Source organism: Phaethon aethereus (assembly GCF_964289735.1).
Source record: "Phaethon aethereus genome assembly, chromosome: 16".
Classification (NCBI taxonomy): domain Eukaryota; kingdom Metazoa; phylum Chordata; class Aves; order Phaethontiformes; family Phaethontidae; genus Phaethon; species Phaethon aethereus.
Window position 1 is genome coordinate 9,664,111 of NC_138592.1, and position 26,993 is coordinate 9,691,103.

The 26,993-nt window shown below is 36.6% G+C and overlaps 1 protein-coding gene across 2 annotated transcripts in view; it reads right to left on the reverse strand.

Moving 5' to 3' along the window:
• Positions 1–871: 871 nt before the first annotated feature.
• ARFGEF2 (ARF guanine nucleotide exchange factor 2) overlaps positions 872–26,993 on the reverse strand; it is a 36,275-nt gene continuing 10,153 nt past the window's right edge. The window contains exons 5-39 of one of the 2 annotated variants that reach the window (XM_082007297.1): positions 26,473–26,652; positions 25,815–26,034; positions 25,072–25,143; positions 24,626–24,774; positions 24,079–24,209; positions 23,337–23,571; positions 22,971–23,070; positions 22,606–22,745; positions 21,414–21,522; positions 20,700–20,901; positions 19,826–19,937; positions 19,068–19,273; positions 18,065–18,149; positions 17,797–17,968; positions 16,488–16,639; positions 16,176–16,304; positions 15,635–15,793; positions 14,288–14,435; positions 13,237–13,336; positions 11,894–11,934; positions 11,640–11,809; positions 10,861–11,012; positions 10,531–10,703; positions 9,221–9,381; positions 8,273–8,403; positions 8,042–8,171; positions 7,457–7,592; positions 6,549–6,687; positions 6,413–6,467; positions 6,052–6,166; positions 5,621–5,751; positions 4,404–4,572; positions 3,875–4,013; positions 2,800–2,917; positions 872–1,215 (exon numbers count right to left, since the gene is read on the reverse strand). In XM_082007297.1, the coding sequence (XP_081863423.1) occupies positions 1,039–1,215; positions 2,800–2,917; positions 3,875–4,013; positions 4,404–4,572; positions 5,621–5,751; positions 6,052–6,166; positions 6,413–6,467; positions 6,549–6,687; positions 7,457–7,592; positions 8,042–8,171; positions 8,273–8,403; positions 9,221–9,381; positions 10,531–10,703; positions 10,861–11,012; positions 11,640–11,809; positions 11,894–11,934; positions 13,237–13,336; positions 14,288–14,435; positions 15,635–15,793; positions 16,176–16,304; positions 16,488–16,639; positions 17,797–17,968; positions 18,065–18,149; positions 19,068–19,273; positions 19,826–19,937; positions 20,700–20,901; positions 21,414–21,522; positions 22,606–22,745; positions 22,971–23,070; positions 23,337–23,571; positions 24,079–24,209; positions 24,626–24,774; positions 25,072–25,143; positions 25,815–26,034; positions 26,473–26,652 (4,938 nt within the window). In that variant the 3' untranslated portion in view covers positions 872–1,038. Of the gene's footprint in view, positions 1,216–2,799; positions 2,918–3,874; positions 4,014–4,403; positions 4,573–5,620; positions 5,752–6,051; positions 6,167–6,412; positions 6,468–6,548; positions 6,688–7,456; positions 7,593–8,041; positions 8,172–8,272; positions 8,404–9,220; positions 9,382–10,530; positions 10,704–10,860; positions 11,013–11,639; positions 11,810–11,893; positions 11,935–13,236; positions 13,337–14,287; positions 14,436–15,634; positions 15,794–16,175; positions 16,305–16,487; positions 16,640–17,796; positions 17,969–18,064; positions 18,150–19,067; positions 19,274–19,825; positions 19,938–20,699; positions 20,902–21,413; positions 21,523–22,605; positions 22,746–22,970; positions 23,071–23,336; positions 23,572–24,078; positions 24,210–24,625; positions 24,775–25,068; positions 25,144–25,814; positions 26,035–26,472; positions 26,653–26,993 lie in introns of both variants that reach the window. The other variant, XM_082007296.1, reaches the window with a different exon arrangement.

Here is a 26,993-nt window from a genome sequence, read left to right on the forward strand (position 1 = left end):
TGAAGGGAACTCTTATACTTACATGAACTTGTTTAATTTTGCTAAAGCAGTTTCATGGGAATTAAATTTTTGTTTTAGATCACAATAGGAACCAATAGTTGAGAACAAAAATCATTTGCACAAAAAGACAATCAGAAGTTGCCTGCAGTAAAGAGACAGAACCTCGTATGTATTAAGGACAGGACTCCTTGCTAAACAGACACAATCACGACTAAATACATAGTACTCAAAGGTAAAAAAGGTGGTTTTGTTTGTTCTGAACCTTGTTTTTAATATTACTGTATACGGTCTGTCCATGATCTGGCAACATATGAAAGTAAATGGAAAGTTTAAATATCCTTTTTTAAAAAAATACCTTTAACTCAAGACTAACAAGCTAAATAGAGTTGCTATTGTGTGCTCCTGATGTAAAACCTTCCATAAAAACAAAAACAAGCCTCAGAAGATGAAGCACTGATATTAAAAAGTTTTTAAAATGACTTGTTTAACAGGAGGAAAACCCTTTCCTCAAATATCCTACAAGTTGTCCACTTCAAAAACCGTAACACACTGCCTAGTCTAGTCATGTACACACAAAGAAAAACCCAGAATGATCTTAGGTGGTCATTAGCCACTGCAGTATAGTTTATTATGAATACATGTGCTAACATCACAAGGCTATACAACTATATTCATTATTTCCAACGGGCATAATTTCTGTTGAGGAATCCAGCTGATTCATCAGATTTAGCTGGGATGCAAGACTGAACAACTGATAAAAGTCTTGAAGAGACAGACTTGATCATAAGGATGACTAGTATTGAAACAAAGAGACTTTATATCTACTGTATTAACTCTGTAAGCAATAACTTAAATAAAACTGCCGGTAGTTTTGTAGGATGGACAGAACAGGATTTTTTTTCCTCCTCAGTGCCACTGTGGTAAGAGTAACTTGCTGCTGTTTTGATACACAAGGGTTCTATTTCTTCCCCATCCACTTTAATCCATCTCTTGAACATAGCCTTATGTACAAACCAAAGTAACCAACCCTCCTTAGGGCTACCATGAAGGTAAGTTCATCCCAGTTGTCCGTATCTGCTCCTCCGTTATACAGATTTTGAACACAACACCTATACGCAGGAAGAACTTCCGTAGCACAGCTCGAAGCTCAGGAATCAGGTCAAATTGCATGATTTCACACAAGTATGGATAATACGTTGAAGCATGTGCCCTAAACTATCAAAGAAAATATGAAAAAAAGAACATTATTACTATAGGAAAGCACAGAGTTTTTCCACATTCATGGCTACACCAACTTGTTAAAACACAAGGTCTCAACCAATTAAAGGCCCCACCAGATGGCCAAAGGGTCATCAAGCACAGTGTCTGTTTTCTGCAGCCACCTTAGCAGATGCCTACAGGAAACCATACACAGAGGGTGCATTTGGCGTTACTTCTCTAAAATAGACTATTTTGTGGCTCAGGGATTTCTCAGGCTAGAGGTGGTAGCAGGGACTACTTGTAGAAACACCCCCCTCTGGTATGAATTTGTCCAGTTGCTTCTCCAGCCTCTTGAAAATATCATTCACAATACATAACAAAGCCTTCCATAGCTGAACCAGTCTGTGAAGAAGTATCTCCATTATGTGTGTGTGTGTTGGGGTTGTTTTCCCCGCCTCCAGTGACTTGCCATCTCCAAAACTCTCATTCACCATCTCTTCCAGTACAAGCATTATCAGTCTTTCCCCTCTTCATGCTAATAATGACTTTATGCACCTCATTTTTATTTCTTTTCTGGATTAAAGATAACTGAGTAAAAGTCTAACCTACATACAGTTCAATGTACGGGAGCCAGTCTACATCCTTCTTCCTGTTACACTCTATCAACCCTTTCAGTGCAGGGGATCAGAACGGCAAACAGTATTTAAGATGCAAATCTGTTATGAATTTACATGACAAGAAGTATGTTTTGTTGTCTATTCCTTTCCTAATAATGCTCAGTATTAGATACAGGGAAAGTTAATGGAACACTTTCACCACAGAACTTTTTATTATAAAAAGATACTGGGATTGTATGCTAAGAAATGGCCAAGGTGCCATTTTAAGCTACAGAGAGTTAAGACTATTCTCACAACACACTGTGACCACAGGGACATCACTGAATTGCTGCTATGTAGAGAAGCCAAGATACTACTATGACTACAAATTTCTTAAAATATTGGTAAACTGCAATAAAATGTACCAAACAACACAAGAGTGAAGTGAAATTACACAGTTTGCAATATAGAAAAAAATACACTGGGGAAAAAAAAATACACTTTAAAATGAAGTTCAACAGTACTGGGAAGCTTAAAAAATAAAGTAAGGAACTTCCAAAAGTTTCCCTCCATGTCCTAATGTACTGACTATTTGCATTCACCTTTTCTTCAATGGGCTGAGATCCTGAAAATTATTTTTTGCCATCACTGTAAAGGAACCAGAATTCCAACTTTATAGTGGTGAAATTTACCTCTACCATTCTTGTGCAGCACAAGCCCATCCTTTATTGCACGCTCATTGCACTTTTATATGAAAGCTCTTTAGTAATTCTATCAATATTTCTATACAGCTGTGAATTTCATGGATGCAGTCTGATTTTTACAGTGTAGAATGCTTGCAAAAAATGGAGATGTAACAATTGCTGTATTTCAAGGAGAGTCCACACTACGTAAGTGAACTAGCCACCTTGCAATACAGATTATAATAAAGACTGAATTCAACAGAAGCAGAAATGAAAAAATACCTGAATACAAACAGACATGACTTCCAGCCTGTTCTTACCTTTTCATCACTGATTTTTAGTGTTTTTGTTAAAAGCAACAGCAGGAGATTGGTCCAAGCTTCTCTGTGGCTTTCTGAGTTGACGGTAATAAAATATGCCAGAGCCTCACTGCATACACTGGAGAGATGAGATAGTTCAGACAAACGATAAAGAAAACCCATTAAAAGTTTTTGTAACATGCACCATTTGTCCCTTCATAGTGTATTTTGTTTTCAAGCAAGATGTGGAAGGGCCTTATTTTCCTCATAAACATTCTGTAATTAAAGTGGTGTCATCTTCAACCTGCAAACATTATTTCCTGAGCCTTACACTGGGACAGCTTAGGCAACAGCAACATGAAAAGAGTTCTCCCTCCAAATCTAGACTGCTTTATTAAAGATCTGCAGAGCTCAGCATCACAGATTAAAGAGGGATTACTGTTTTATTAATAATTTTTTGTCCTTGCTGTAGACTGTCAACACAAGGTACAAACTGTACCACTTACTATGGCTGTTTGGAGTGCTAGTTTAGTTAAAGGGATGGAACCTCCCCTTTTACACACTAAAAAGATTACTATGTCCATAGATGCTGATAAATCAGAATGCTACTGAAATCCACTGCAGTGCCAACAGCAAATTTAAGAGTTCTTTACATTTGATTAGAGATTAGTACTCTGAACGTTTATGTACCAACAACTGACTTTTCAAATAAAGGGGAACCGAATCCCATTTTGTATTCATTTAGCATAATTTTCTACATTTACCTAAGTTCCAGGTACACGGCAGCTTATACTGCACTCTTATTTAGATTACTGTTTCTTATTATACTTCTGAATATCATTATGTACTGAGACATGAAAAATATTCATACACTACCACTTTTGTAAAGAAAAGCTTATGTCAGGCAAGAAGGCGCTTCATTTATTCCAAGTAGATTCTTTATTAAAACTTAATTTAGCAATAAAGAAGCAGTGGTCCCCTATCTGTATCTTCATATACTTTGCATGTTCTGCTCAGCAGCTTAGAACGTTTGTATCCAGGGATACACCACAGCGGCTGAAAACAGAATATATCAGAGCCAAGCCGATACTCTTACCTAAGCAGTCGTTGTTGTACAGCATCCCAGGAGTCTCGGCGGTTTTCATCCACGTACATTCGAAAGAGTATTCTCAAGCAGCAAGCCAAGCTGCTCGTCTCTTGTTTTAAGAGATTGGGTTTTGATTTACCCTTGAACCCTAGAAATCAGTTACACATAGGGAGAGAGGGAACGTTAACTCTTGGCTAGTAACTACAAACGTGAAAGTTTATGAACAATACCTCCACTAGTGAACACTAATGATTTCTTGTCCCAATGGTACTTCCTCCTCCTTGATTTTGACTGAGAGCAAATTTATAAAGATATTTAACTACAGTAGTACCAACTGCGTAGCTCTACTTTAATCAAGAAAGCAAGTAATTCTGTTTCCTATATTATCTAAGTCATCAGGAAGGAGACAAGTAATAAAAGCATGCAATACTGTCAGATAAGCAGTAGAGATTATTGCAATGGTATACTTCCGTATCTCGATAGCTAGAGCTGTAAGTGGAGCTCAGTACTTTTATCAAACTAAAAATAAAAGCCTCACCTGCTCTCCATAACACGGTTCGCTGTTCGTAATTTGAATTAAAGGCTTTTGAAAACGAATGAGACTCTTGCAGGCAATCTAGTAACTTAAAAAGGTGATTTGAAGACATGTATTTATACATTCCTTGGTCTTCTGTGTCAATGTGGATATCTGCATCCAATGCATCTCGCTGGGGGGGAAAGCGAGGGAGAAGGCATGTCAATAATATACCCTTTTTATATGATGTTAAGAGACTTTGATACTTCACATACCATACACCACTAACTCCAGATTCCATTTTTAGATACAAGGGAAATATTAGTGCAATACAAGACAGCAGAATGGTCCTGTCAAATATCAGACGTACTCTAAAAGAGAGAAGTTATGATCTATCCTAGTTACTGCTAAGAAAAAAAAAAATAAAAAATCAAGAACAACAAGAGAAGAACCTCTCTTATCAATGCATAAAAAAAAGTCATAGCAATACAATATAGACTGTTTCCTCTCCTCTAGGAACTGCCCGAGTAGGTCTGCTGAATTCTGAAAAGCATCAAAATGAACCACAAAAATAGTGCAAGTTTAAATGTTGCATAGTGTAGAAATTCCCCATCTTTGGCTAGTGTCAAGTTTCATTAAAATTGGTCAACACTTTTTAGCAAATTAAATTTATAATTTAACTATACCATCTCCAAAACACTGCCTGAATGCACTAGCCCAAACTTTTAGCTTAGTGCTTTATCAACATAGCCAAGTAAGAACTACCCTGCACTATTCCCTAGAATCATAATTTTCAGGGACAAGGACCTTTCCGAGGCAGGTAATGAGTATAATCTTGACTATTAAGCTTGCCGAAGTTCAACTTCTGCATCTCCTCCTGTGTAAACACCTAGAGGCTAAGCAAAGCCTCAACTGCGGCTAAATGAAGACACTCAGCCTAAACAGGAAAGAATGCTCTCCCCAAAACAAACAAAAAGCATTCTTGATGAGTATTTACTCATTATAATATTGATAATAAAAATAATTGCAATACAATTATAATAATCCAACAGGTAGACTGCCAGGAAACACTGGAGGCAGTCAAAGAAATTACAGCTTAAAAGTAACGACACACACATGCAGACTAGTGCTGATAGAAAGAGGAAGAGACTATATACTCTAATTTGTAAACGCACTTCAGAGCATTCTATAGTCTTTGTACTTTACTGCCACAACAAGGTTATAAATAAGTTTGATGGTACCTGAGCTGCAGCCATGTGCTCAGCATCTTCCTTCTTGCTTGTTGCTGGATAGAACACTATATTATCAATGGTCTGTATCAACTCCAGCTGTACTACACACTTTATAAGGAGGCCAGCAAATAGTTTCTGGTCTAATGAAATGGAGAAATGTAACAAGTTTCAGAAGCAACTTATGACAATTCATTTACAACAGGCTAGCTACATTAACATTATCATGTAATATTAATGTAACACTACATAATCATTTTGGTATTTAGTGATGCTGTGAATTATCTTAAAGAGAAAATTTCTCTGCAAGGCATAAACACAGAAGTACCCCAAGATAAATATGTACCCCAAGTTTAACTGCCCAAAAACTTTCTCTAGAGAACTACAGAAGTGGACCGAGTGTCTACAGAGGTTCGTTTAATAAACTTGCATGTTTTCCTTACTTGTATAAGGACCACCTTTCCAGCTGTCATCTGTTGGATTTGAAAATTGACTTTGTCCTCTTTCTGAAGCATTTTTATCCATGCTGCTTAAAGACTGGTGATCTAGGTCTAAATCCTAGAAAATAATGCAGAACAATTCTAGCAATCCAAAACACTAAATACCAACCAGCTATCAGTTTTCAGATGACTTCACTAATCTTAGATTCAAAGGCTTCCTGCATCTATTCTTTACCTTATTTTACAACGACACCAAGTACAAGTAAATGTCAATTCCAGTATTTGTTGTAAAGCACTACTATAAAATATTTCAAAAGCTGAACTAACCCTTCAAGCTCGTTTGTTGCACTGAATTAACTCTTACCAAGTGTTTTTCAGCTGAATCTTCCTCCATTCCCACAGGCCTCCATGTCAACAAGCTTCCCAAAGTAAAAAAAAAAAAGTAAATATTGTTGCTCTGGACTTGGATATTAGTACGAGAATGAGATTTATGAACTTACACATGAGGAATAGTAGTTTTGAAGATTTCTAGCATACAATTGCATGTCTGGCCCCAGACTTCAGGGCTGAATTTCTGTCCATTTAGTATTACCAGGTTTTCTAGGCAGTTTGTACCTGATCGAGCCAACTGCTCATTATCTGTAAAATAAATGTTCCATATTTATCAACTTCTACAATATAAATGAGAAAATTAAGCATTCTCTATTACTGTTCCATTAAACGTTTTTACCAATATTGTGAAATGCATGGTATCTTAGCTCAAAGCCTAATTACAAAGTATATTACAATAGTATCAAGCTTAGGAACCTACTGAATAAAAAACAGTGTTTAAAAATAGACTTCATTAGATTGAAATCCAAACAGGGAAGACAAAGGACAGGAGAGAAACAGAAAGGAAGCATACAGCAAGACAAAGGAAGGAAAAGTATGATCCCCCCACATTCCATGCTAGCAATATGCAGGATTTCAGGCATAAGAGTTGGGAGTCCAAAAGAACACACATTCTTTAGAAAATCATATTTAAAAGTACTAGATGGTTGAGAGAAGGAGGAGGGAAGAGAGGAAAAGAAAAAAAAAATCAGAATGCATTCATGTATAAATATACAGGTGTAAATAAATGTGGAATTTTATCCATACAGCCAAATAGAGAAGTGTTAATCTGCCAACAACCCAACTCTTTAAAAGCTTTTGCTCTGTCACAATAGTACCATAAACACATTAACAGAAGAGCTGTCTAACTGATTAAATTGAATGATGCTCAGGTATTTAAGATACTGCATCCATGTATTACATAACATATTGTCCTAATGGTAGTTTTTATTCTTCCAAAATTCAGTTAACTTTACCCTTCTTGAGTAACAGGCATTTAAAAAATACATTAATCAAAAGATACAAGTAAAGAAGCTACCTTGTTTTACACACCAGTGTAACTGTGCAAGTATGTCAGGAAGAAGGATCTCATTTAAAGCTTCATAAAATTGCGTAAATACATCACAGATGGCATAAAGTGCATGGTTGCATGTAGTGGTCATCCATTCAGATTTCTAGAAGAAAAAAAATTAAAGTCTTTGTTTTTATGTGTGTTCTTCTATGAAGATAGCACTTGGCTTATGCATGGCTATTCAGCAAAGGACATGGCCTCCGAGATGAGGAGTAGAATTTAGATAAAAGTAAAAAGCCTCACTATTGCAGATGTCTTGTCAGAAGCATTTAGTTGGCCACATGAATACTATTTCAGAAAACTATACATTTTCACAGCAAAGTGTGAATATTCTCCTTGAAAATACTTAGACAGGTTGATCACTGGATACTATGAGAAGTTGCATGCATTTCATGCAGAATACAACAACATATCATTATGTTTGGGGCAGTATGGGGTAGAAATACACTGACAAGACAAACAATGCAAACTGCTGCCTTGATTGTTGAGTTCTTAAAACAACAACTTTAAGGTTTGCTTGCTCTTTTTTTTTTTTAATTGTTTTGTTTTTACCTCTGTTTGTTGTTCAGGAAGTTTCATATTATCAAAAATCCGAAACACAATTCTGAACAGATCTTGCCACCAGTGATTTTCAAAGGTATGGCCATAACTCTTCATTATTTCAAACATCACTGTTAAGCCTCTATAACGCAAGCAAATAAAGGAAGAGATGTTAAAAAGTCTACCCGTGATCTCTTCACTAATGGGGGGGGGGGGGGAAAGAGAGAAAAAAAGCTTTATTACCTTGTTCGAACATCTAACTTGCAACGATTGATGATACAAGAAAGTTCAAATAAAATGGGAAACCATCCTCTGACCCATACTCTGTCCCCAGGAGCAACATTCATGTCATCACTTGTGTACTCTCTTAATACCTTGGAGATGGACAGGAAAAAAGAGAATTAAAAAAAAAAAAAATCTCAAAAATCTTTAAGTCTGACAGATTTAGATACTACTAGTGGCACAGACACATTGGAAAAGTTAGCTTAGTTTCTACCGTAACACTCAAATCCTTTGAAATATAAGTATAAATCCAAGACATGACTGTTTGTGAAAATACTGGAAAAAATTATGGAAAATAAATACTTAAATCTGTTTTACTTAAGTCCTACTAAAGGCTTTATGAGTAGCAGAGGTTTAAACTTCAGAAAGCAAGTTTAACAGTGACAGGCAACAATTATACAAATATAGGTAACAAGGAAATCTAAGTTTGGCATAAACCAGTTCCACACCTTTCTGGCATATTGAATACAGCATGCACATCTTGCTATGGTACCATGCAACTGCAATCTAATTCCAGGCTCTTTTCAACAAAGTAATTATTATATTAAGTGTTCGCACAACAGACTGATGTAGAAAAATATGCACGTCTAACCAATTTAACTAGACATAACTAGGGTTAAGAAGTGTTGTTTTCTAAGTCATCCTAACAGTATTAAAAAAAGGACTATTTCATTCAGTATTTCCAATTTGGACAGATGAGACTTAACATTTTTTCATTAGTCCTAGCTTACTGCTTACATAATACCAAAATGACTCCTAATTGTGAATAAGCTTTTAAATACAAACACTTGCTGCTAGAAGACTGAAGTTTCAAGTCTGAAAGCTCTTTCTTAGTTACAAGATTAGTCTCAGTTTAACAGTAGAAGATAGTGTAAGAATACACAAGGGTAAAAATTTAAAAGAAAATACCTGTGGTCTTTCTGAAACATATTTTGCACAATACCGAATAAGTCTAATAGCTTCCATGCTGGTGTCCGGAAATGCAACATTACAGGCAAACTCAGAAAGACATTTTACTGCATCCTGAAATGAGTCAATTGCTGCTGGAAAGTGCTGTTGAAAAATATTTGCTGTGAAGAACAGACAGATACACTTTTTAAAAATTACTGATATCGAAATCCATAGATAAACTGGTATTGATCTACAGATATCGGCCATGGTATGCCACTACCAAATGGACAAACATGAAAGGACCAGATCTTCTAGATTAAATATGGTTCTCTGTCTTCCTTTGCATTCTTCCCCATCCCACCTCACCACCCAAATTTGTCAGCATCACATTTTCTCAGGTTGGATAATTACCAATTTTATAATCTAGGATTATTTCATGGCTTCTTATATGGTTCAGTTTCCTCTCACAGCATATGCAACCCAAAACTCTTAAAATATTTTGAGAAATAGGAATAAAGCTTGATAGCTTGATGTTAGCTTCCCTGCTGTGAACTAAGTTACCTAAATTTACCTAAATTATCTAAGCCTGTAATTATTCATATTCAGTAGCAAGAAAGGAAAAAGCAGTTAAGATTTCAGACTTAAGGGACAGACTAAACATATAACAAATCCAATGTGTACAAGCTTTTGAACAAACTACAACTCCCAAGATCTATGTAATTCAAGTTAGCAAAAATGTTTTGTTACTATTTGCATTTATTAATACTGTCCATAGCTTTTTTCCCTCCACGTTACTTAGTGGGAAAAGGGTAGTTTCAGGACATTTAAGAAAGCTCCAATCAATATTGAAGGTCCATTTCAAGAATATTTGAGCTGGTTGTCTTCCTTTGAAAGTGAGAGCAGTATGTTGTTCAAATATACTTTTAGAGCAGTTAAGGCTGCATGAACTAAACACTATAAGCAGTCACGCATCAGCATCACAAGCTTTATGATCCCCACCATACAATACTGAATCGGCATTTAAATTTCTGAAATGTGTTCCTTAATCCAAAACAACTTATTGTGACAGATGGGCAACATACAAACTTATAGATATCCTGCTACAGAACTTTGGATGTTTGGAATAGACTCAATATCTGTTTTTTCCTGTCCATAGCAATCAGGAAACTTAACAGGTAAGACCTAGCTTCAGAGATTAAACAGTCTGTCTGCAAGGTCTTGTGTTTATTTACCTGGAAATATAAAAGTCTTATTCATATGGGCCTTTTAAACCAGAATCACAGCAGCTGAGCTAATTTGGGTACTCAAATCTGTCAAGCATTACTTACTAACTATGTGTGCTGTAGTTTGAAAGGCCAGCTCCACAATATTCCCATCGTGGTCTGATGCTGCTTGATGAAAGACTGCAAAGATATTCTTCCAGCCTGAACGAATATTACCAGCTTGAGAGTTCACCATCTGAGCAATACAGCGTATTACCATGTCCCGAATAGTTGGAGATCTCAAAAAGAAAAAAAAAGGCTTTCAGGAGTGGCACCATTTTACACTGGCACAAAGTAACCGTGCCATTTCCACGTACACAACAATCTAAGTCACACCAAGTAACATCTTTAAGTACAACCAAAGCAAGCAAGCAGAGACATTGCAGTGCATCACACCTGTTTTTCTTCATAATATGCTCAAAAGGCCTTAGGAAGTCTTTCTGGAAGCGGAAGTTGGCTAACTCGCCCTTCTCAAGAAATTTCATTGACAGCTGCCTTAATGAGTCTACTGCAAATATAGCGACATCTTCATTAGGGTTACATCCAACCTAGAAGAAAAGCATATTTTCAAACACTTACCAGATAACATTACTTATATGAGTAAACAAATTAATCATTCAAGTTTCATGTCAGTCCACGAAAAATCTCTAGCATGTTCTAGTTTTCAGATATTTAGAAGATTGTGTGTTACTTTGAGAGGGCTTTCTCAGTCATTTCATCCAACTAAACAGACCCATGGATTTTTGTATGCAACCACTGCAAAACTGTAATAGCCATCTACACACAAAAAAAAAATTTAACACTTTGGTTCAAAAACCCCACCCAAACGTGGTCCAGTTTCCTAAGGAAAATAACTTTGTTCTTCCAGGATCTTCCGTATATATTTTAGAGGAAAACTAACTTGGCATTTGATCAGAAGGATAAGACAATGGCATAAAGAGAAATTACAAATACAAAATCATATAATGAAGTGATCAAAGATCACTTCCATAAACATTTCCATTTGTATTTATATAGTTTAGCTTTTTAAATAGGTGCTTCCTTTAGGTGCCATTAATGGATTTGTTTTTTTTTTTAAATATCACAACCTACACCACTAAGAACATAAAAGGAAAAAGCTGATTAAAGAAGTCCTGCTATTCATGTACGTTCTGTAACTTGATTTTAAGAAATACCTTATTGAAGTGATCTCCAATCACGTGCCAAATCCTTGACCACTGCAGCCTAATACGATTCATGTTGTAATAGGATATCTCCACTATCTTCTGCAGGCTGAACATGCGTGGATGGTGTGGGGAAGCCAGCTCATCCATGGAAACAGCACATAGCCATCGGACAAAGTCAACTGAACATTAAAACACACTACTGTAAGTTCAGGATGTTACATTAGATGAGTTCCTGTAACCCACCCAGTGGTCAGCATACATACCTATTGCATTTCCATCCAGCCTAGTTGATCCTGTAAATATCCTATGGAACAAATAAATGAGTTGCAGTTTTAGCTGCGCATCCACAAGAGAGTCAATCACATCTTAGTGCTGTAGGCAAGTGTCAGCACATCTCCTGGAGGTAATAACCCGTGCCATGAACTCTGCAACTGTTTTATTCTTACTCCTTGTCAGCAGTTCATGTGCTTCTCCTACTCTTAGCATTTCTCTTCCCTGCTGCAAGTCACAGGCTACTATCCTCCTTCCTCACTGCAGGAAACAGGCACAGACTCACATTGTTATCCAGGGCAAGTAGTGCTGGAACACTCATTTGGGTGACAGTATATTAAATTTCACAGGGTGAATAAAAAGACATTAAGAAAGCTTTGCTGCAGGACTTTACCAGATGCAAGCCACTTGCTTTCTTTACATAGTTCAAGAATACTCTAAGCTGTGGCCATCAAAACAGGTAGCAGGAAGACTATGGATGCACCATTGTCTGTTCTTCCCCTTCAGTTGTTCAGAGTCTTAAGAGGACTTCAGAGGACTGATCGCAGTTCATACAGAACACTGATAAGTGGAGAATATTCTCAAATCGTTGAGGCTTTCATATGGTAATAGACACATTTGTGTTACAATAAATACTAGAAGTCTGAACCTATGATTCTACAGCCTTACCCAATAATTTCCATAACTACAAAAAAAGTCCCCTTCCAACACATAGTTTATGATAGAAGCACCTCTTTCAACAACACTTTAGAAGGACAAATAAGAAAGATAATGATTTGGACAAGAATGCAGTGACTAATGAATAAAGAACTGAAGAACAGCAACTGAAGAAATGGTGAAATACTGAAATTCACAAGACCAAAGAAAATGGCATTATTTAATAGAATAATGGCATTCATTCATTTCGGATACCTGTCCTGTTCAGGCTAAAACAGAGAAAAAAAATACACAGAATACACACACGTAAGTTAGCAACAATTGCCAGACAGATTTCTAAACCAAAAATAGCTAAATACTGCAATACCAACCTAATTCTGTTTTTCACTGGCTTAGTCCAAAAAAAACACATGAAAAACACATGCATACACAGTGCCCTGTCTCACAATACACTACGTTAGTTATACTGCTATTTAATGGCAGTCTGTCTTTTGTGACTATTACATGCCTAAAGAGAGATACTGATGGGATCCATAGAAAGCTTCTAAGTATCAGCATCTTTCCCACAAGAGAAATAGGCTTCAAGAACAAAAGTCTCTGACAGAATCTGCAAACAAAGTGAGGATGGCCAGTAACTTCAAGTCACATTTTCCAAAGAAAGAGATTATGTTCTCACTACCTGTCTACTGCTACCACTACACTCTGTGAACTGGTCTCTCCCACAGACTCTTGAATGCTCGCCATATGCCGTTTATCAGCTCCACTTCCAACGAGGTTACCTGCAATAAAAAGCCATTAAAAACCAGTACCTAGAATCATGAAATTGTGACTTAATATTAACCCAAACTTTATACAAGTAGACAAAAGAAAAGTGACTACTGCTTCCAATTAGCTTGTAATTTACATGGAACAGGTGGTGCCTTTGCCAGATCTGTCCCAGATTATTACAAAATTTAACATCCAGTAAGAAGTACGGTTTGCTTTTCCACCCCCCTGCTTACAGCATTGTGTTTTGACCATCATGTTTATTAAGTTAAGATGATTTAATGCTGTTAATAAGATTGGAAATGAGAAAATAATATTTTAAAATATTAACTTTAAGTCAGATACAAGTAGTTAATGTTGGGCACAGTTCTGTTATATTGAGCATCATGATTACACACAGCATCAACTCCAGAGTATTTTCAAATTAAAGTTTCCTTGATGATTTTACAAAGATTAAGACAAGTTGCCTTGTCCTTCTAATTTACAGCTTAAAATCTAAGCTTTGTTTCTTGCACGTACTGCAGGAACAATAGGAACTGGAACAACAAATCCAACATGCAGAGATAAGAAATTCCTTTGGGAAACAAATTATCAATTATAGAAACATCAGATAAATGGCTTATGTTTTTACTACTAAAAACAGAGCATAAAAAGAACTAACTGGCAATACTGGTAACAAAACCATGACTTCGTAAATATGGTAAAACAGTTTTGACAACATATTCCAACAAATAAATCTGATGAAGTTTTGCTAAATAGCTTAATCCAATTACAAAGTTAGAACAGATTTTGTAATTACGAATACATCTTGAAATATACGGTTCCATTTTTTAAAGTTTCATTAATCCAATATAGCTTCCCCTGGAAGCAAGTAAATATATTTTAATATCTTATAACTGACTTTTTCAGTCATCATACTTCACTTATATGTGCATCTTTGTGAAGTTCAAGATTATTAATCTTACCTAATCCCAAAACCATAAACTCTTCCCCTCCAGATACATAGCCTTTAATGCTTCCTTCCCTTTCACGGCCAGAGCCAGATAAATACCGAGTTTTCACACCAGTTCCTATAAGTTGTGCTAGTTCCAGCTGGCTAATACATTTCAAGATCTAAAACAAAGCAGCAAAAAATAATTAAACATTGTGTTTCTGGAAACGATCATATTTTTATTCCTAGCATATTTACATTTAGTATTTAGAACCTTCCCAGGTTCTCTAACCTTTAAAACAACTTCGACAATGGTAGCAGTTTTGATGTAGCTGAAACATTACTAATACAACTGGAAACTAAGTTGAGCAATTCATTCAAGGTCACCAGCTGCCATGAATCACTCCAATATCAGAAAAAAAAAAAAAAAACAAACAAAAAACCAGTACTCATTGGAGCTCTATAGGAAACCTATAGGAAACCTTTTTATTATTTCTCACAGCATCAAGTTGCAAAACTATAAATACCTTGTAGTTGATGTTCTAGAAAGTTCATTGTCCCAGAGAGATGAAAAGACTGAATTATTGAAGCTACCACTTTGAGTAACGACGTTCCAACGCAGACAGCGAGAATGCCAAAATTGTGCCTTGCCATAAGCACAAAATTGACTCTTCTGTCTTACTCCCCCACTGCAACATCCCTTGAACTGGCACAAGCATTTGTGAGTGTATACTGTAAGCCAGGTCCAAGTAATTTGTCAGCTAGGAGTAGCTTTTGGCTCATATTATCACGTAGCCAAAGAACTAGTGCCAGAGAACATAATGCTCATTTTAGCAGCAGCACAGATTTATGTTTGATTAAAGAGCTCCTGGAAAATATGCTTTAAGAAAATACATATGATCCCAATAGCTTATCTTTACCTATCCCTCACCAAGTTATTTAGCCCTAATTTTTTCATGTGGTCACAATGTAAATGTTGCCAAAAGCTACACAGACAGATCGGGACTCACGAGCTAGAATATTTTTTGTTTACGTGAACAAGAATACAATAGTTTCTGTGAAGAATTCTCTGAAGTCAAACGAGATTTTAATATGGTTTTAATTTCATAGCAAAAGCACTTACAAAAATTACAATATTGGTCACACAGTGTCTATAGGGTCTGTCAAAAAAAATTCAGTGCATTATTTTATATATATACATGCACACATATGAAAAAACCCTAACAAAATAATGCACTTGCATCCACATTTTAAACAAGGTTCTGACACATGCTGAGAGCTAAATGCAGTTACTAAAGACTGAAAGCAGTAGAAGAACAAAATCCTGCAAGTTTTCAAAAGGATAATGCAGCTGCACTATTTAAACTACTCAAGTTTTTACCTCATGCCAAGAGTTTCCAAGATAGTTGCCATCTGTGTGAGCAACTGTAATAAGTGTCTTAATGGTATCTATGTTCTTCTGTTTCATTTCTGTAATACTGGAACTGGCGGTCAACAAGGAAAAACGAGCAAGGGCTTGTACATAAGCATCTCGTTCAAGCTACAAGACAGAGAAAAAAGCATCATAATCAAATCCCTGAAGAGCTACAGAAAGCTACTTCTCCAGCATGCCTACACAATTTTCCTTCTATGTATAGTGGGCAATTACATTAGCGCACTTTCCAGCTGAAGGAAAGTAGGAGGCAAGTTAGCAAACTATCTTAAATAGAGGACTCAGCAATAAATTGAAAGCAGAGTTGAAGAAAAACTTGAGGATAACAAAATCTTAAAACAAAACTAAAAAGAGATAATATTTTATTTTATCATTTCAAGAAATTAGATGAGACGCTGCATTTTCTATGTATAAATTGTTTGTAATTCTTCACCTCCCTCCCAGAGCCTACACTGCCTTTAGGAAGCCCCATGTTAAGTCTTATACAAACCTGCATTCCAAAGATACAGGCTATTCTAATTGCACATCGTATTCCTTCCAAACAAAGGGATGCAACTTCTGTGTCATCACAGTTCTGCAAGCCAACGCTGTAAGCTGCCAGCAGTGGAGTCCATACAAGCTAAAGAACAGAAGAAACTAAGTTCAGAAATCTATTATAATTTTAGCCCAAAACACTAGACAACTGAAACCAAATATATCCAAAGAGTCTACCTATTGCATTACCTAACTCGGAGTAATTTTCCACTTTTTTCCATGCTTAATACTCTTAGCAATGAAGATACAAGGAGAACGTCACACTTACTTTGAACATAGGTCTGACATGATCCAGATGAGTGGCGCTAGTAAAAGGAGCCTTTGCGTGGCTTACGGCCTCCATGAGGGCTTTCGCTGTTTTAGCCATTTGTTCCATCTCCAAGTTGTACAACAACCTCCGCTGCTTCTCGTTAGCTACACCTAAGGGGAACACCACACAGCTGCATTGCTTTCTTTTTTTATAAGAGCATATTCCATGTCATCACTTTTAGCATCACAAAACCTTAAATAAAGGTATTGCAAGTGAAGTCTAAAGATAAAAATCTTCCAGAATGTTAAAATTTGGGAGACTGTCATAGGCTGCAAGCAAGTAAGTCCAGCACTAAAACCCATACCCCAACTTCAGACTTTATTCTATACAAAATAAGTGTTTCAGCCCTTAGTTATGCACCACATGTTATGATCTAATCATTGGAAGTCAGAGGGGCATACATTAAGTTGCTCTGCCTGTAAAAATGGATGGAAAATCCTTTATCTTCTTAGGCTGACATCCTTCAAACAAAACTAGCCCTCACCAACTTCATAAATAATTAGCTTAGTGTTTCTTTATCCTTATACTAAAGGTTGCAACTTCAATTTTCAAGCAAATCTATTTCATTAATATTTTGACCTTGGAAACCTGCAAACAGCACAGAAAACACTGAAAAAGCCCACTATGCTGAAGATTCAGAATTCAATGATTTAAACTAAATTAATAGCAACTAGTCTGAGTAAAAGTAGAGTACAACTGGGGATATTGGTTTCTAGTGTACACTAGACACAGAAGTCCTCATTTGGTCTAGATGAGGATAGGTGGGTATAGAGCATGACAAACTCCCTGATCTCCCCCGTTTCAAAGCTTAGCACTAGGACTGTGGCACATCAGCCTCTGAACTACAACATGCTACTGATCGGGAGAAAAAAAAACCCAACCCAAAACAAAACCCCACCTGTTGCCTAGCACATAAAACCAGTAAGTTAACTTGCAAAGTAAGTGCCGCCTTCATTTATCCTACCATTTTCCCCTCACACTTCCATTTAAAAAGAAAACAAAACAAACAAAACCAATCTAGTTTCTAGTGCCTCTGCAATGGTGCCAGATGCATTTACACAGCTACGTTTCCATCACAGAAGTAGCAGTTTTAAGTAATAACTGAGCCAGTTTCATTCCAAGTATCTACATTAGCCATCCTAAATGTAATTTGTGTATTGCACAAAGATGTTTTCAAAAAGGGATCTGAACTCCACTATGCCATCCTGAAAGTTACTGCAATAGTTCAAGAGCACTGTGGGCTTTCCAGTTTCTAGTTCCTTCTTACTTGGTTTACTACACTTGGTTGTAATTGCATATTCTTTTGTCTCTTTCATCGCAATTTTCTTTCCTTCTATTTCTTCATAGATTGTGGATAAATACTCTACTGGCAGGTCTTTACTGTCATTGATTCCTCGATTCATTTTAATGTATTGCTCCTTTGTCATTTTGTTTTTCACCTGTAAAAGAGAATGGAGGTTGGATATCAGATTTTGAATGCAAGTTCCAGGGAAATTTTAAGTTTTTTGTGGGGGTTTTTTTTTTTTAATCTCTACCTGTGGACTGTGCAAGTCTGTAGTCAGCATTATAATAGAGTATGCCAAAACATAGGCAGTGTCAGCACTAGCAAACAGTGTTTGCCTAAGGGAGGAAAAAAAACAAAACAGGTTTTTAGAGCCCTAACACCTCAATCCATTAGCTCTATTTCTACATGGAAGAAAAATACCCAGAAGTGCTATGTATTCAACCGAAGAACTAACAGAGCCTAAAATTAGTTTTTAGAAACACATGAAGCCCCAAGTGTTTTAAAAAGCAAATAAAAAGGGAAAAAAATATAAAAGCATCTTCTTCACAATGTTGAAAACTACCAATGACTGCAATCTTCAGGTACATTCCCAGAAGATTATACATTATCCTTCTTTGGGTAATCCAATAAAAGCTAAAGAACAGCTTATTTTTCACTCCCAGGGTTTCATAGAGAATTATACAAAACCAACCCAGTGATGCACCAACTGGACTAAGGAATGGGGACCAATTAAGCCTGAACACCTAAGCTAAACATCAATGCTAGCTTTAGAATGCCTTAGAAACAATAGCAACACTGCCTACTAACATACATACATTTTGCTCAACAGCTAATGGGCAAGCAAAAGCATGTGTAATATCTTATTAGCTATTTATGCTATGTATTTTTAATTTTAGCAATTGCTACTTCTTATTACTGTTGTTTACACTTGACTGATCTACATTTGTTTAAAAACAGAACAGTTACTACAGCAGCAATTTAACATAATTAGGGCTTCCCTCTTTGAAGAATTCCTTCTAGCAAGTATTTGGGATTTAAAGAAATACCCGCATCGTATACTTTCTATCCAAAGTTTCCATTTTGCCTAGCTGCTGAAGAAGCTCAGCACCAATATTAGCAACAAGATCTGCTCCTCATACAAGCCTGTAGAAATTCCTGGCCTGGTATGAGTGTGAGTTGCATCTTGCCCCTAAGGGCCACAAACAATACAGCCATGCTTCAGGCACTTCTCCAATACAAAGGTTTTCAATTACCGTTGGTTGCATTCAATATATCTAGCAGCAAACTTCTCCATTAATCTATCGATCTTTTGGGCTTCACCCGGCAGACGAAAACCTTCCAGAAATATACGTAGAGCAGAGACAAAGTCTTTTCCACAGAAATCAAGCTGGTCTACATAGGCATACATCACTTCCTTGTTAAGCTTGTTGCTTTCCCCAAGAAATTCCCCTACTTGAGTCTGAAAACACAAGAAACAGTTATTACTGTGTAATCCAACTGCCAGCTTTACAATAAAGTTTATAATACAGGAATTGCACAGCTGTCAGTTTTGTAAGACTGACACGCTTCACTGCACAGGCAGAGCAACCGTTAGAGAGATGACAAGAAAAAATGTCATTAGAAAATGCCTCTAGTCTGCATATTCCTACTTCCCTCGCTCCCCAAGGCGAGATCTGCATTACTGTAGAGCCAAGGAAAGCTGAATTGTGCCCAGTTTCACATGCAGTAGAGAATGCTTTGCCACTGCAGTACATGATACTCATTTGCTGGCAAGACACTGTTAATGCAGATAAAACACATGCTCCAATTTATGGGGAATCCCTTCAGCACTTTATCGTAAACACAGCTATTTTACTAAAAAGCCTGGGACAGCAAGTAAATAGAAAGTAGCATTGGTATTAAGTACCTTCATTAGAACCCTTACATTTTCAGTTATCTATTAATGAAATATGAACTAAAGAGAGAGTGCAGACATCAGAAGACAGGGGCAAGAGTATCAGCAGAGTCTTACAGAACAGAGGCGTTCTTCTTGGTGCAAAAATTGTGCTATGTCCTCTGATGTAGTGCCAAGCATTCCCTGCTCCTGTAGATATTGTATTCCTCTCTTTGGTTTTTTATTAAACCTATTCATTAAAAAAATGGGGAAATTCAGACATACAACTGAAAAATATCATAGCTTATAAAAATCAGTTTACAGTGCCCTTCTAAACCAAATATTCTGTGCTGTAGCTTTGTGTCTTTTTTTCTAGTTAGAAAAAAAGTCAAAGAATGTGCAATAAGTGTTAACTATATCACACCATAGGCTCCAACTCATAAGGTACATTCAGTTGCTGATAAGCTTAAAAGTTATTGCTGGAAAACCCACATAAAAACTGACCCTTTTGAAATATTAAAAATTAAGATAATTTCCATGAAATACTAAAAATGTTGCTGTTCAAGACCTTTTTACAGCACTTAAAGACATAAATATTTTCAAATTAATGAAGAAGACGTATAGTTGGACAATGATTTAACTTTCTAAACTATGTGTCAATAAGAGACAAGAAATGGTGTAAGAGATGTAAGACAACTGTAGGCCTGCCTGCTCAAATCAATTTCTCTCCAGGTGTATACACACCTTCCTCTCTTGCGAGGCTGAACCAGCAAAGCTGGTTTTGGAAAACAAAGGAAAGCTGTGAAACCACCCAAGATTTTACTGAATTCCTTTTAACTACAGTAGCCTCCACCATTTGCTTTCAACAAAAGCAGGCAAGAGTCTTCAGCATTAAGATCAATTTGCAGGTGTCCCTGCAGGTCTGACTGTGTAAGACCATAAGAAACAATATGGTTGTACACAGGTTCTTTTTTACTAGTGAACTTTTACTTTCCTGTTATACCGGACTTACAGTTCTATCCCATGTTCAATTATTTCCTTTTGTTGCTTGATGACTTCAAATTGCTCAGGATCATCTGGGATAGCGGTCTGGGTACCAACACTTCCAACTCCTGAAGACACAGTGGAGTCCAAGGAACTGACACTACTCCGTCTCCCTCCAGCCTCCAGGCATTTACCTTCAGCCATTTCCTGTTCAGATGGTTTATATGAACCTATTTATAAACAGGGGGAGACTTAAGTTATCCTCTTCAGTCAAAAGGTTTTAGTTATAAAACTTTTTAGTATAAATTTATGAGTCAATATTCTTATTTCATCACATATACTTTTTAGCAGTCTATACTACATGAAGATGTTATATTGATGCAATTCTAAAATAATTCAACAAAAGGCATAAGAGCAGCAAGCAGCTATGGAGAAATTCTTGCACTTCAACTTAGTAACTGCAAGATTTGTCATATGTCTTGTTCTACATAAGCCAGCTTTTACGGTGTAGACAATGGTCTGGCTAAAAACTCTTCAATAGAACCTGGTTATTTGAACCAGACACTTGGAGAGTCAGTTACTGCAACAGTATTAACAATTGTTTGTTAAATACTTCATATATATAAACAAACCATTATGTAAAAACCTAGCATCCACACTTCTGAATAGCTTCTAAACACTGAATAAAAACAGGGACAAACTTATTAACCAAATTAGTCTCTCCACAAGGAAACAATCTTACCCAAGCTAGCCTGATGATTCGGGTTCACATAAAGGTCTTTGCTCCATTCTACCATACATTTTAAAATAGAAACCAAACATTCAAGTCCTTTTTTCCTCAGGCTTAGTTCCTAAAAAACATAAAACAAAAAACCCAAACCAATATATGTATATCCACAAGTTTTTTAGAAGGCACTACATCACACCGTTCAAATCTTACCAAGTTTGTCAGCTTGGGGGAATTCTATTGGTTATAGAAAGTTTCTGCCCCTTGACTATTTAGGCTAGATACATCCAGGCCAAAAGCAACCATAATCAGACTGACACCAGAACACATTCCAGCTGCTTTAAGAAGACAGTCTATTGATGACTGATGAGTACAACCAAGGGACAACATATACCAAATCCTACATGCAGCCCCTTTGTTGTATAAATGATTATGACCATCCAATAAAGCCTCCATAGTGTCAGACCTCTCCACAAGCAAAACAAGTGTCTCACTATCTCACTACCTTAGCTGTCAGTGGTTCTATTCAGAATCTGAAACAAAGGCTTCCTGGTTCTTACATCCCTTTTCTTGTCAAAGGACCACAGGGGGGAGAAAAAATAACATTCGGAAGCATTGACACAATTCTAATCAAAGGTGTGAGGTGCACTCCATTCCGAGACCAACCCTGGCACCAAGTTCACTTCAGCCCTGAAAGCCTTTAGGCTGGGCTAGAAAAAAAAAAAAAAAAAAAAAACAAACAGTGCTCTAGGACAAGGCCAATGTCAGAAATACCTGCTCTTGCTGAAAGCAGTCTATACTCCACTCTTTCTCTAAGGACTTGGAATGTGTAAGTTAAAGAGAAAACAAACAACTTGCAGTGGGGATATGGTACAAGAAGTTTGTGCCAAGCAAAGACAAGATGAAGCTACTGCTGGTTCATAAGCCCCAGAAGGAAAATCATTTGAGTAAGGCAGAGGAAGGCTCATTTGATTGTCTCTCCCATGGCAGCTGAACAAAAGAGCTCAGACCAAGCCTAGTATCACATTGCAAATATACAGCAAAATCAGCAGCATCCAATTGCAAATTAGCTAACTAATAAAAAGTAACATCATTAGGTGACAGACAACATGAACCCCTGGAAGTATCAATAATGACGCAGAGACAGCACCATTTAAGGGAAATAAAAAAAAAAAAAGTACCTTATCTTCAAAGTTGTTTTTCTTACCTGTAAAGGTGTCATTCCCAACTCATGCCCACTTCGTCCCTGCGCAATTTTGGACAAATCATTTACAAGGCGTTCAAATATATTGGCAGCGTTTAAGTCACAGTCATAGTTAACATAAATATCCACTACACACTGGGCATCTTGAAAATAAAAGAAAGTATGAGTATTAGGACTCAGTGTAATAGCATTTTTAAAAGGAATCAGCCACCTGGAGCAGGCAGTGGGGACAAATCCAGACATTTAACCCTAGCACTATGGGGGATCAAATTAATTTTCACACTTAAACATTATATGTAGCATTTGTCTTCAAAATAATTTTCGTCTGCTGCCAAGGAAGTGACTGCTTTTCACAACAATGGAAGTACCTGCACAAATTCTAGTCAAAGTCTGAATCACCATCCATTTGTGTTCAAAGGAGCTTGAAGATGTCTCTAGAATATTCAGGAAGATCTCTTTGAAGAAGACCTGCAAAATAAATGATGTAAAGGACTTGATGATCTGAAACTTATTAGAACCATGTCAAATGTACAAATCCATTTCTATTCAGTAATTTCTCTTGAAGAGTATCATCTCATGTATATTAGAATTTGAATACAGTAGTAATATAATAGTTTAGTAAGCAAACAAAACTAAGACATTCACTTCTAAGTTCCAGCTGTCTTTTTATCATTGCAGTATTTTTATTTGAGAACTAGAGCATCGTACAAATGATAGATAACTAAGTCTCTCACCTCAATCTGCATTTTTAAATGGGTCTTAAAATTCGAAAGCAGCGTGAGAAAGATGGCAAGAGAGAGCTCAAATACATCAGGAACAGAAGAGACCCCATTTTTAGATAACGCTACACAAAGATATTGCTTGATTGCATTGATGAACATTTCGTGTGTCCTGAAAACCGGACCAGCATTTTGCAGTACCGAGAGAAGAAGCTGAAGAGACACAATCTTGGAACGCAATTCATGGGATCTAGAAAAAGTCAACATTAAACAGATTTTTTTTTTCTGAATACATACTTGTATTCAACATGAGCATTATAACATTTCTTCCATGTCAAGAAGAAATGACTGCTATTTTAATTAATTTCAATACCGGGGTCGAGGGGGTGGAAATGAGCCTGCAAGTGATTTTGGACAACATCTACCAATCCAGAAGTATTAACATCTTAGACTAGGATAACAGATGCAACTCAGTGCTACTAAGAAGCATTCCCCCACTCCTCCATTAAAAATTTCACAAATACCATAGTCAAGACCACTTCAACTGACAATATTAATAAGCCTATTACACAAAAAAATCCTCTCAATTGTTAAATTTTTAATAGTTTGAAGCAAGTTTCAATCCTAGATTCATCAAGCTAACTGAAACAAGGGCCTGACAGGTGAATTTTGAATACCTGCTTTACTATGCAGCAGCTACTTAATTGTCTCCAAAAGCTACCTGAAGAGGACAGTGTAATAAATACAGTCTCATTACTTGGGATCTGGTGGTCCATCACCAAGTGGTTTCATGGAGAGCTTGCACAATGACCTGAACACAAGGAAGGCATCCTTTTGTAGAACATGGGAAAATTTGGCAGCAGCTTGATGTCCAGATACATCTGTTTCCTTGAGACCAAGAAACACAACATTAGATCCTTAGTGAGACAAAGGAACAGAGCAACCAGGAAGACTCCACAATTCCTCTGAGGATTAGCTACAGATTAAAAAACCAGTATATTTGGCAAAGTTTAAACTAAACCTGAACAGGACTACAAGTGATCTAGATCTTTTCACACATGTTGACTGACTCTTCCCCTCCACTCCCAACTCTGTATTAAAATACAACTAACATAATCTATTTTAGACCAGTTGTTTTCAATATCTACTTAAATTGCAGTCGGTGCTTCCTTTTTGAACCCTAGCAGAACACATACATTAAAGCTTCTGTCTGATCCCTCCCCAGAATCCTACTGTATTGGTTGGCATCATAAAAACATTTCTCCTTCCCTAAATATACATTAGCATCCAATGAAGTTATTTACCAGATTATCAGTGGAGGAAACAGATTGCCCATCATCTGGAATCCCATTGGTTTGCACATTTTCATTACTAGAGCCAGAAAGAGCAATATCTGCAGTCTCTAATGCAGGTAGAGCCTTAACTGTTTCTGTTACTTGCTTTTCTTCAGCCACTAAATGGGAAAAAGTAAAACTGATTAACATCACTTGTTGAGCTTTTTTTCCCCATGATTTTGTGAAGCTCTACAACCAAATGCGACAGAAGCAGCACTGGTAAACTAGAAAGTTTCTCAGCTACCAGCAAAATAAGAATATTGTGAGACAATAAAAACCTGTCCTTACTGCCTTAGTAGGTGTTCTTGACAAGATACTTAGTAAAAAAAAAAAAAAAAATACCATGCTTTTATAATCACAGGAATAAAAGTTTGGCAATACACATGCATCTGTTTTACTTTAGGAGACTTTACTACCTTTCACAGCTGACTTGACCACATCTTCCAGGATGCCTTTAACCATTTCCTTTCCTCCATCAGTTGTTTCCTCTAATGAAATACACAGAGATAATTTTGAATTCAGTACTTTTGTTTAGGAAGAAGATGGAAAAGAGAAACATGACAGAAGCAGAAGGGTTAGAAATTACAGACTTTCTTTAGTAGTTCTCTAAAGCCATTTCCAAGAAGTCATACAAAATTTGATTTTATTTCCATTGTTTAAAACAAAGCACTGATATTTTTAACGCAGTGGTTTTGTCATTTGTATTTATCAACTGCTATGAACTTTTAGTTTTGGAATAGCCTACGTTCCTAATTTGGATACAGTATATGCTTATCATAAGGTCTTCATAACACACATTATTTTACCACAGGACTTCAATTACCTCAAACTGATTCCGTCACTTCCCATGTACCATGATTATTCTCTTCCTTTCCTTACCCTTTATCAACCTAATCAAGTCAAATTCCATTATAATTCTATACACATAAACTATATATAGTTGTACTAGAATTCTAACGAACACGTGAGCCTTTCTTCAGTGGTTATAATGTTGTAGACAAGCCAAGGATGGGCTGTATACTCCAAATAACTACCGAGAAAATGCAAGCATGATTTGAGCCAATAACCCAAACCATTTCTCCCCAAAATAGCCTACAAGAGCGTTTTCTAATATAAACATTGTATTTGATAGCAATAGACACAACCTATTCTTGTTCACCTGATGCTGAAAGAGTCAGATCCTGCTCCAACTTCACATCTCCATTTTCTGCCCTCTCAGGCTCACCGTTCGTTAATTCCACACTTAGAGGAGCAGTGGGTTTGCCTTCCTGATAACTGTGCTTTAACTGACCAATCTTCGGAGATTTGGACACTACTTGAATTGCTGGAGACTGGGATTTTTGCTGATTTGTTTTTTCTACTTCTCTGGATTCTTGTAGCTTGAAAAACCAATATGAAAAAGTTAATCTAAGGCGCAAAACATGATAAGGGAAAACAGACATCTGTGATGACTGATGTTCCTTTGTGAATTCACATGTTAACAAGAAACAAACAGAGAAGATACAATCACTTAGCCAAATTAAAAATATGCTCTTCAAGCTTATTTTAAACATACCCCATCATTTGTTCATACAAAGCCATTTGGCAGAAACTACAGTATGAAACCAGCTTATCAGCAATAAGCTTCATTTTTTTTTTTTAAATCAGTCAGAATGCTGCATTGCAGGATTTAACAGGGTGGTTTTTTTTTTTTTCAAATTACAAATTAATAGATATCAAACTACCATGACAGGCCCATTAAAAATAATAATAAAAAAGTTTTCTGTTCATTTGTCAAGCCTAAACATTTGAGATGAGCAAAAGTAATAGTTACATACAGCTTGATTTTCCATCCGTGTAAAAATGACATTTAACATCTGCGTAAGGGTAGCTTTGGCAGTTGTCTGATTAATAAGATTTTTACTGGCCAGATAGATGTTGTAACAGGTTCTAACAGTCTGAAGAATTGTTCCTTCATGAATTTCTATATACGGAGATGTTACTGCAGTAAGGAGAGCCTGAAAAAGTCCGTAACACAGTAAAAATGAAATCTAAGCAAGTAGACAGCAATACACTTCAGGCAGGTCTATCACAACAAGTTTTCCACTAAGGGAGATATTCTACCTCCAAATAAAACAGTTACCATTATATTCTATGGCTTAATTTCTATGAAAGGGCCAACTGGTCTACACTGCCATCAAATTAGGTTACTAGAAGGTTCACCAACTTCTAACATCAGCTACATTAGTCCAAATATATTTCAGAACCTAACACACACCACTGGTACTACTATGCCTTGTTGAGAACATACACTGCAGATCTCCCTGGAAAAATGGACATGAGTGCAGACAGGCTAGAG